Raw genomic sequence first — 11,389 nt, 5'->3', positions numbered from 1 at the left:
CTTGGTTTTCTTTGGTTTACGTCTTCACTAGCCCCCTTGTTGCTTTGACTTGTGTGTAAGTTATGTATGTGTGATTGTATTGCTGTATAGGCAGTGACTGCTATTTTGTTTTGCAAGTGTGTGTTGGACTCTGTTTATTTGGTCAGGGAGTGAGGTGGAGTGTTTGTCTTTTGGTTTCCTTTTCTTTTGCACTTAGGTGAGATTAGCTGTGGGTCGCACTTGATAGTTGGGGATTTTGTTTGTTATTTTGGCTGTGGTCACTCCCAAAGTCTTTTGCACCGGGTTATTTGTTCAGTGTCAGTATTATACATGAAAAAAAATGAAAATACAAAAAATATCCCTTTGTCCACTGGTGTTCCCTTGTTGCCCTCACCCTGTTTGTCCCTTTGTCCCATTCCCCTTTCCCGTGAATACTGTTACACTCCAACCCTAGACAGGATATCATAACAGCATCTTACCTATTGTTTTAAAAGAGATGAGGGATATTATTCGTCGACCTTTTACTTTGCTATTTCAGAAATCCGTATCTGCCGGTGTGGTACCTTCTGACTGGAAGTATACACTGTAAAAAAAGGCAATTTTTTTTCACAGTTTTAAACCATTTTATATCAGCCATTTTGACTACGGTATAATTATTTTTTTCCTCATGTTAAATGACAGTAAAGGTTTATCAAAACTACATTGCATAAACATATTTTTACGCACAGTTTGTAAAATAAAAGAAACCCCTTCAGTGAAACTGGTCAATTTCTTTTCTGTATTTTTACAGAAATTAAACTTATGGTCATATGCAGGGGCAGCATGGTGATGCAGTGGTTAGCACTGTTGCCTCGCACCTCTGAGACCCGGGTTCGAGTCTCTGCCTGGGTCACATGTGTGTGGAGTTTGCATATTCTCCCCATGTCGTCGTGGGGTTTCCTCCGGGTACTCTGGTTTCCCCCCCACAGTCCAAAAACATGCTGAGGCTAATTGGAGTTGCTAAATTGCCCGTAGGTGTGCATGTGTGAGTGAATGGTGTGTGAGTGTGCCCTGCGATGGGCTGGCCCCCCATCCTGGGTTGTTCCCTGCCTCGTGCCCATTGCTTCCGGGATAGGCTCCGGACCCCCCGCGACCCAATAGGATAAGCGGTTTGGAAAATGGATAGATGGATGGATGGTCATATGCTTTATCTGTAAAATTTTAATGGTTTTATTGTACCAACATGTGTTTTAGTAAATCGAAGGCACAACAGCTGTTTTCAATAATTTTGCTTTCATTAACTTTAATTTTACATTCAGTGTACATAAAATGTACATTGTTTTACTGTCATAAACCAGATGACCACCATAATTGTACTGTGTTGTTGGATATATACGAAATGGTTTGCATAGATCTAAGGTTATAAACATTAAAAAAACTTAAAATTAGAAAATTTAGACCCTATATTATAGGGAATATGCGAGTCATCGAATTGATATTGTAACGAACCCAAACTACAGTAGCGTCAGAGGCTGTAAACGGAGAACAGATCACCACCAGACTGCAGCTACAATTACAAAGATAATTTTATTCAGTACAATTCATGCAGCGACCCATCGGGTCGGATCTGGATTCACAAAGAGTTCGGTCCCGCTTTCTCCCCGTAGCACACCACCCCTTTTTAAGCGTGTGTTAACCCACGCTACCACACAGTAAATCCCGCACCACACAACATCCCTATTAGGGCACGGCACACCAATAGCACTGCAATGCACAGTAATCCCCACACTTCGGGCACAGGCAAGCGTTACGGGACCCGAACCGCCTCTATAGTCCTGTCCCGACCCTAAGCAGTTACACTGCGCATTTAAAACACACAGAACACTCACACAATAAAGACATAGTTAAAAAAGAACACCCCCCTCCCCCCGAGGATCAGGACTCTCCCCCGGGGAAGGAATAATCACACCGGTCCGTCACCTAGAACGTCCCACGGAAAGGGAATCCCACCCCCCCACCGCCAATCCGTCCCTATGAGGGTGCCGCTACTCCCGTCTATCAACCACCCCGTCTAAGCAGTGGTCATAGCCTCCTACCCCCACTGTCCTGACTGCCCTTGCCCTACCACACCGGGAACTGTCCCTACAGCCCACTCTCTGGCTTCACAGCCGGCAGCCCTAAACGGCATGCGAGCGGCACCTCCCTCCCGGACCCCACCCGTACGGTGCCTACCTGACCAAATCTCCCTAACGCGCCTCCCACTCCCTCTCTTAACCCCAGATCCCTCACAACCCAGGTGTGGCCACTTAATTAACTATTACCTTCCATGCCCATCCCTCACCCCCCACACATCAAAATTACACTCCCCCCACCCTTAGGGCAGACTCGTCCTTGAGTCACAACATTTCATAGTCCTTGGACCATGTTGGTGGCCTCCTCTGACGTCGCAGACGAGTCTTCTGAACTGGAGCCCCTTCCTTGGCCCCATGCATAGCAGCAGGCCCATCGCTGTGTGGCTCTGGAGGGACCTTACGGGCTCGGCTCCGCCAGGTTCAGGTAGGCTGGTCCCCTTCCCCCTGCTGCCCTGGTCCAATTGCACTTGCCTCTTCTGGCCGATTCGCTGCCATTGCCCACACTTCTAGCCCTGGCACCCCCCCTCCATCTCGCCACCCTTTTCTACTTAGGGCCGTGGTTGTGGATAGCCACCACCAGGGGGGGAATCTTTTAGCTCAGGCAGGGTACCAACAGGCATCACTTGGTGTCTGCCCTCCTGATTGGCAGCCTCTGTTACAGTAGAGAGAAATGGTTTAAGTCGATTAAAATGCACCACCACCTCACTTCCCCCTTCCACTGGTACCACTCGATACAATACCTCCGTTGCCCTTTCCACCACCTTATATGGACCCTTAAACCTCCTCTGTAACTTTGGACATAACCCCCGTCTTCTAGCCTTCCTCCAAACCCATACCAGTTCCCCCTCTGAATAGTACTTGACTTGCGCTCTAAAGTCATACGCTTGCTTCTGCTTACCCGAAGCTCTTGCCTGATGACATTTCACTGCTCCCACCACTGTGGACAATATGTCCCCTAGTCTGGCCACATATTCCGTTACAAAGGAAAATCTTTCCCCCTCGTTGAGATTCAACATAACATCCACTGGCAACACTATCTCTTGCCCAAAAACAACCTTGTACGGTGTAACCCCAGTACTAGAGTGAATACTACTCCTGTAAGCCATCATCACACAAGGCAACAAAACATCCCAATTGGACTGATTTTCCTCCACAAAGAGAGACAACATTGCCAACAATGTCCTGTTAAACCTCTCAATCATCCCATCTGACTGGGGGTAATAAGCTGATGTCTTAGTCTTTTGAATGTTCAACAATTGACACACCTCGTTGAATAGATTTGATTCAAAATTTCGGCCCTGATCTGTATGGATAGAGCGAGGGGCCCCCAAGCGACAGACCCACTGCTCCGCCAAGACCTGGGCCACAGTGGAAGCTTCCTGATTAGGGAGAGGGAATGCCTCAGTCCATTTTGAGAAATAATCCCCAATGACCACAATGTACATATTCATCCCTGGAGTTACCGGTAATGGCCCTAAAATGTCCAATGCTACCCGTTCATATGGCCTAGCAGTTACAACAGACTGCAGCGGGGCACCTCCCTGTTTCCCCACCACTTTCCGGGAACCACAATCCACACACTCCCGACACAAGTGCTTAACATCCCCAAACCATCCCAGCCAATAATAGCGATCTTTCACCTTTGCTTGCAACTTTTGTATTCCCAAATGACCCCTAGTGGTAGCATCATGCAACTGCCTCAAAATTTCTGGCACCAAAGACTTGTCGATAACAACCTGGACTTGGTTTGCTGCATCAGAATGCAAAGGTGGATATCGTACCAACCTAGAACCCTGCAACTGATCCCACACTGATGCATATTTCCACAACTCATTTGGAGGCTGACTACCTGCCTTCCCTCCCTTCCTTTATAGCAAAAATCTCCCGCAGCTCAGCATCTCCTTGCTGATCCTGCCCCAGCTCATCACACTCCTCCTGACATGCCACTGCCTCCTGACACACCTCTCTCACAGCACATATCACCTCTCCCCCTTTTTCCTGGGTAGCTGGCGGTGAGTCTGAGGTTACTGGCAGAAAAGCGGGCACTCTAGAGAGGGCATCCGCATTAGCGTGTCCCCGACCCGGCCGATGCACTCTCTTATATTGGAAGCTGGCCAGCTGCTCCACCCACCTAGCCAACTGCCCCTCTAAACCTTGGAAATTATGCAACCATCTTAAGGAGTTATGATCTGTCTGTAAGACGAACTCCTTCCCCAACAAGTAGTATTTAAAATGTTTTATGAAGGTAACCATACTTAACTCCTTCTTGGTTGTTGCATATTTCCTTTCTTGTTTAGTCAAAGCCCTACTAGCATATGCTATCACCTGTTCCCGTCCCCCTTCTACCTGGGACAATACTGCCCCAATACCTGCATCACTCGCATCTGTATCTAATATAAAGGTTTTATTAGGGTCGGGGTAAGACAGGACTGGTACAGACATCAAACTAAGTTTGAGCTGTTCAAATGCTGCCTGACAAGCTTCTGCCCATGTAAACCGTCTGCCTTTCTCGGTCAGCTGGAGCAGAGGGCGAGCAAGTTCAGCAAAACCCCGAATAAACCTCCTACAATAAGAGGCAAGGCCCACAAAACTCCTCCCCTCTGTCTGATTTTTAGGCACCGGCCACTGGCGCACAGCTTCCACTTTAGCCGGATCAGCTTTCACACCCCTAGCCGATATTATATGACCCAAATACTGCACTTCTGTGGCAAACAAGTTACAGTTCGCCGGTTTAACCTTCAGATTAGCCTGACGCAATTTCGTTATAACCTCATCCACATGGTCCAGATGTTCTTGAAAGGTACGGCCAAATATTATTGTATCGTCTAAGTACACCAAACAAGTAGTCCACTGAAGACTCGCCAACTCTAAATCCATGAGACGCTGAAAAGTTCTCAGACTGTTACACAGGCCAAAACTCAGCACATTAAATTGGAAAAGGCCTGACGAGTGATAAACGCCGTCTTATGCTTATCTTTTGGATCCACCTCGACTTGCCAGTACCCACTGGCTAAATCCAATGTAGAAAACCAGCAAGCCTTGCTCAAACTACCCAACGCATCATCAATTCGGGGTAAGGGGTACGTGTCTTTACGGGTAACATCATTCAATTTGCGATAATCAACGCAAAACCGAAGGCCACCATCTCGCTTCCGTACCAGAACCACCGGCGCTGCCCAAGGGCTATTCGAGGGCTGAATGATGTTATTCTCCAGCATCTGCTTTAAGTGACCAGATACTTCCTCCTGCAAATGGAGGGGGACACGGCGGGGAGGCAACTTTACCGGCTTCGCCTCACCAGTATCAATGTTATACAACATCAGGCGAGTTCTCCCCAAATCTCCCTCTCCGGCACTAAATACAGACAAATTCTTCTGCAACGCGGTATAAATACCAGTCATATCGGATGAGGCAAACCCCTTCTGGTGCAATCAAAATATGTTACAAGCCTATCGACTGTCCAGGGCACAACAGAATCCTCCTCATCCTCACCCAGGTCTACATTCTCTGCTTTCCGACTCACCTCAATACCCGTATGCAAGGTACCTACCCTCATCCCCCTATCATTATATTACACTGGCTAGATGCCGAATCCAAAGGCTCCAACATACCCTCAAAAGCAGCCCCACCTGTATTCTCCACCTTACCAGCAATGATTGCCTCACTTCGAGGGGGGGGGGATTACAGTATCTTCTGGAACCATGACGACCCGAGGCTTGTCCACATCTGCTGGCACAAGGAGAGGTAATAATTGACCCATAACCCGACACTCCTTCCTACCAAAATCCAACACCACCCCATATTTACTTAGAAAGCTTTTCATCCCCTCTTGCATCTTAGACACCGTGGTACGAAGCGATTTTACCTCCTGCCTTAACTCCTCTACCACCCCCAACAACACCTCCATTTGTTCATCCCTTTCTAATTTATGCTCCACCACTCCCCTCACTTTAACGTCAGGTGGCAAAGAAGTCTGCTCCAAACTTCTCAGCAACTCCATTTCAGAAGCAAGGTCAATGACATCTTCCAGCGTATTAGGCTTGGCACTACACAGGCTAACCCGAAAATCACCGGTAGCAAAATGCGTAATAAACTGGTCTCTTGCCAACAGATCACAAATCCGACGATCAGCCGTGGGATAAGCCCTAGCGGCTAATCTCCGTAAGGCGTTACCAAATTCCCTTGCCGTCTCGCTATGCAGGCGGCGACGGGCGGTAAAACTAGCTCTATTCCAATCACTACTATCACCAGGTTCAAAACACCTTGCCATAGCCGCTTTTAACAACCCATAATTACTTTTAGCCTCACTCGGCATCCCACTATACATCTCTCTAGCACGGCCAGACAACAGCAAAGACATAAACTTAATTTTCAGAGACTCATCCCACCTGTTTACCTCAGGCGCCAGATAAAATTGTTCCGACCAGTCAGACCACTCACGCCCCACACCATTAAAAGTTTCCGGTATAAATATTGGGTGAGCAGGGGGGGCCACCGGGAGATTGAGAAAACACTCTCTACACGTATAACAGGACAATCAGCGCCCTCATAATTAGGAGATTGTACACTGTCCTCCGCCTCCGATATGTTAAAGCTAATTCTAGGTTTCTAAACGGAAAAACCACAAAGGAAAGAAATGATCCCACCAGTCAGACCTACAGTGTGAGGTGTAGAGCTGGGTGGCGTTCGATGCCATTGGCTTTAGATAAACTGAACTGTCAGCGCTGTCACTCTAGCTTCACCATCCCTTGTGGAACTGGAGTGCTGACATTTCAGGGACTCCCCATGCCTGCATTCCCACTTGCCTCTCCCTCCTACTTATGCTGCCATTGCCATATCTGCCGGAGCTTGCACTTTGCACTTCATATTGCACTCACCTAACTGTTAGCACTGCCTATAGTCTCCCCTATACTTTGACTAATTGCACATTTTATTTCCCCAACTCCTCCTGGGGTGTGCTGCCTGGAGACCTCAATCTATCAAGATTTTCAGCACACCCTGCTACATGTGACATGTACCCATGACGTCCTTGCATCCAGCTCGCGTTCTGCCTGTGCCATCTTCCATGTATGACCCGCTGCCTAATTACTTCTGGTTGCCTGGCGATTGGAAGGAGAGTCGGCACGGGCTTGTCATCACCTCCCTGCTTCCCGGTTGTGCCTCAAATCCTGTGATTTGGACAATGTGACTTGGCACTTAGCCATCTCTTCTATTCGACTCTCCCTGCCGGCCCCTGGAGGTTGGGCTCCCCCTTTGAGTCTGGTCCCTCCCAAGGTTTCTTCCTTCTAGAGAGTTTTTCCTTGCCACTGTCACCTATGTCTTACTCACTGGGGGCTTTGGGTGGGGATGCTGTAAAGCGCTTTGAGACAATGTATTGTTGGGATAACGCGTCATACAAAAATAAATTTGTTTTTCTGTTTTAAAACCAAATGGGAAAACCGTAAAATCACCTTTTTTTGTTTCTTTTCTATGAGTAAATTCAGATCTAACAGATACCAGAGATGTAAGATACAGCCTAATGTGAACTTTATCTTAATTTTACAACATTAACAGTCCCAGTCATAAGCTTGGAAACACCCACCCTTAGAATGGTGTATTTTTGTAATATTTTCTACATTTTAGGATAAAATATGAAGCCTGATTTTTTGTTTTCTGCTTTTCGCTTTTTCCCCTTCTGACAGAAAAACCAAAAAACGCTGCTGTTGTTTAGTTTTTCTGATTTCGTTTTGGACTGGAAAACCCAAGGACAAACGATACATGGACTTTTTGCATTTGTTTGGCTTTAATGTGTTTCATATAAACCTAGAGTTGAGAACCTACAGATGTGTGTGTTTGTATGAGTAATCCATCCATCCATCCATTTTCCAAACCGCTTATCCTACTGGGTTGCGGGGGGTCCGGAGCCTATCCCGGAAGCAATGGGCATGAGTCAAGGAACAACCCAGGATGTGGGACCAGCCCATCGCAGGGCACACTCACACACCATTCACTCACACATGCACACCTATGGGCAATTTACCAACTCCAATTAGCCTCAGCATGTTTTTGGGCTGTGGGGGGAAACCGGAGTACCCGGAGGAAACCCCACGACGACATGGGGAGAACATGCAAACTCCACACACATGTAACCCAGGCGGAGACTCGAACCTGGGTCCCAGAGGTGTGAGGCAACAGTGCTAACCACTGCAGGACCATGTCGCCTGTTGTATGAGTAATATAATGTAAAAATTTAATTCTATTTTATGTCCAGTACAAAAGGCAAGCATATCATACAGGTAAAACACCCACATTTAAAAAATGTTTTCATGAAAGTCTGTAACAGTAGAGTGAAGGAACTGACCAGTGCCTGGGCTACTGATATATGGTATGATGATGACCATTGAATGTTTCTCAACTTTTTAACCCTAAAAAAACACACCACTTCCAGAGATGATATATATATATTATTTATTTAAAATGTAATGTTTCCTGGGGGCTGGGGAGGACACCTGCAGGAGAGAGACAGATATTGATCATGTAAACATCCTTCAGCAGTGCAGTAGTCATACTTCACATTTTTTTTGGGGGGGATTGTTAGGGGGGGGGGGCACATGCAGCCATGGTACCTAAGCTCTGCTCCAGTGAGATCTGAGTTACAGGGAAAGGTCAATAGACCTTGTTTATACGCTGCTGTTCCACAGACTTCCAGTAGGGGCTCCATGTGAGGAAAGAGCGAGGGCTATGCTCTCTCTCAAGTACACACAGAGTCACAGAGTAGGTCAAAGAAGCGAAAACAAAGTACCATACCTGAGTTGTTGTCACTGAACACGAAGTCCCGGTTTGCTCCAAACTACAGGTGAGAAAGGCCCTCCTCTAAACTGGCCTCTCTCATGCGGGACGGGGGCCGTAAGGTGGCGTGGACCTCAGGAGCAGCGTGCAGCAGTATGAGCAGCCATGCCTGTGCCAGCAGCACCACTGCCTGTACCCGGTTGTCCCATGTTGGGGACAGGCCAAGCGCCGCGTTGCCATACAGGCAGAAGGTGATCCAGGCCACCCACAGCAGGACTGAGGCCAGGCAGGTGATGAGCAGCCACGCGGTCCTGCACCTCCACCGAGGCTGCTGCCTCCACAGACTGCAGGCCGCCCCCACCAGTGCTGCCAGGAGCAGGACCAGCACATAAGTGGTGGCCAGCGCAAAGTCCAGCGGCTGGTATTCACAGGCTGGCTGGCATGTGGACATCGTGGCTAGAAGGATCCACTCCGGATCCAACACGGCCAAGGCCACCGCCAGCCCCATCAGTTGACCTGTGCTGGGGCTATGAGCACCTTGTCCCAACCGGCGCAGTCGCAGACCATGAAACACGAGGCATGTGTTGCAGATAGCAAGCAACACCCCCATCAGGACACGCCGGGCGAAGCAGAGGCTCTCTTGGTGCTCAGCGATGTATCCCAGGCTGAGGCCACAGAGCCCAAATATGGCAGCGAGCAGCAGGAGTAGCGGCGCCACCCCGCTGCGCTCCTCAGCCTCTGTGATCTTCCGCAGGCGACACAGTACCACCAGGAGCAGGATCAGCGAGGCGAGGGCCGCCGCCGCTGCCGCCACCACCACCACCAAGCCCCACACCGCATCCAGCTCACACAAGGCCGTGTAGGGCCTTGTCAGGATGGAGCCGGATCCACAAGGCGAAGCTTCGTCCCATGAAGAGCTGCCCCCCACCAGGGACAGGACGAGGAAGGTGAAGAGATTGATAGAGGGAGCCATCACTGGCAGGGAGAGAGAAAGGAATCATTTAATGGGTTGAAGAAGTATTAGTCCATTAAACGCAATGTAGCCTGCTGCTGTGCAGGACACATCACAGGCGACACGCTGAGCATGCTGACAACTGAGCAATGGACTTCTGCAGTGTGAGACTACATGCACTTTCTTAAAAAGCAGTAATCAATGCCATGTCAACCAGCTGAACAACTTCACAAGTAAATCGGCACATTATATAGGCCACCATCGTTATAAAAAATAATTATTATTTAAATTCAGGGGTCTCAAACAAATTACTGTATATGGCCGGCCGATATCAGAGAAAAATTAAAACCATGTAATGTCATTCCAGCGCAATTGACACCCGCCAGTCTGCACGTTTTGCGGTCGGTAGTTTAGCATATCACAGCGTTTTTTTTAGTTTAAGACCTTTGATCTAAGTGAAGTATACATTTTGAAGGGGAGGCCTTACCTTCACTGTCAATGTCTTTCAGCTTCACTTGCTCTTACAACACGTACGATGCACTCACGAATCGTTTGTGTTTGCTTCTCCCTTATCAAACAGATCATTTATAAGCGGTGCATCATGACGTAGTACTGCATTTTTACGTAATGGAACGCTAACGTTCTAAATAGGGTGGGGGCAGGGAGGGGGCATTAAGTGTCATCCTTTTTGTGTTTACTTTTGAAAAATTGAGATATAACCTTTAAAAAGCACGGATATAATGTAAGAAACTTTTTAAAAAATAAATACAAATAAAAACGAGCAAATGCATTCAATCTCATTTCTTGTAGCTAGTGCTGGAAACTTTGGTGGACACCAATAACGATATATTTTTGTCCAGTAATATTACCAATACCTAATGTTTGTCCAAACCCATGCAGCGCTCTAAGAAACTCCAGCTTCTGCGATTCCCCCTGCAGACCGCTACGGCTGATACAAAGACAAATGCGCAAAAGATGCTAGTAAGATACAGAGATTGGTCATTGGTTAATATTATATAAATACGCAATTAATAATATGACAAGTGGCAGTATTGCTACACGATTAAATAAACGACAAAAACAATAATAATGACTGATAAGTCATAACGCGTTTTTTTCTTTGATGGTGATAACATGTACATGCAGTACACCGATACCGAAATAAGAGAATTAATGCTATTAGCAGAAAATTATTACTGGAGACATAATTGTTAGGACACCCTCGGCAGGGAAACGCGGACCCAGGAATGCGGAACAGAGCGATCTTTATTAGATCGAGCAGGTAACAGGCTTTCAATGGGCCAGGCAAGAAGAATGGTCGGGGACAGAAGGTAGATTCGGTAGCCGGGGAGATCCAGTCCAACAGGCAGGCACAGGACATGGAGACGAAGGGAAGGGGAGACGAGAGATCCTGGGGCTGGCAGGGAAGGCAGGACGGGAGGTTCAGGGACGAGGGCTGCTCTGGGAAAGGAAGGCAGGCAAGGTAAGGAACGAGGGAATGACACTGGACAAGCAAGCGCTCGATATAGAAATGAAACATTGGCAATACTTCGCAACCCCCGTTGCGTGTGCTGTCCCT

The 11,389-nt window shown here is 47.8% G+C and overlaps 1 protein-coding gene across 1 annotated transcript; it reads right to left on the bottom strand.

Moving 5' to 3' along the window:
• Positions 1-8,518: 8,518 nt before the first annotated feature.
• On the bottom strand, positions 8,519-11,002 carry LOC125721600 (G-protein coupled receptor family C group 5 member B-like). Its single transcript, XM_048997575.1, has 4 exons — positions 10,686-11,002; positions 10,298-10,378; positions 8,877-9,833; positions 8,519-8,578 (listed from the first exon to the last, which is right to left on the bottom strand). The coding sequence occupies exon 3, from the start codon at positions 9,829-9,831 to the stop codon at positions 8,920-8,922; it is 912 nt and encodes a 303-aa protein (XP_048853532.1). The 5' UTR covers positions 9,832-9,833; positions 10,298-10,378; positions 10,686-11,002; the 3' UTR covers positions 8,519-8,578; positions 8,877-8,919.
• Positions 11,003-11,389: the final 387 nt, after the last annotated feature.

Source organism: Brienomyrus brachyistius, unplaced genomic scaffold (genome assembly GCF_023856365.1).
Source record: "Brienomyrus brachyistius isolate T26 unplaced genomic scaffold, BBRACH_0.4 scaffold34, whole genome shotgun sequence".
NCBI lineage: Eukaryota > Metazoa > Chordata > Actinopteri > Osteoglossiformes > Mormyridae > Brienomyrus > Brienomyrus brachyistius.
Note: the sequence above shows the minus strand (reverse complement) of the source record. Positions and strands in the feature narration are given on the sequence as shown.

Coding starts and splice junctions, on each gene's coding strand:
- LOC125721600 (XM_048997575.1), bottom strand. CDS start 9,831: ATGGCTCCCTCTATCAATCTCTTCACCTTCCTCGTCCTGTCCCTGGTG.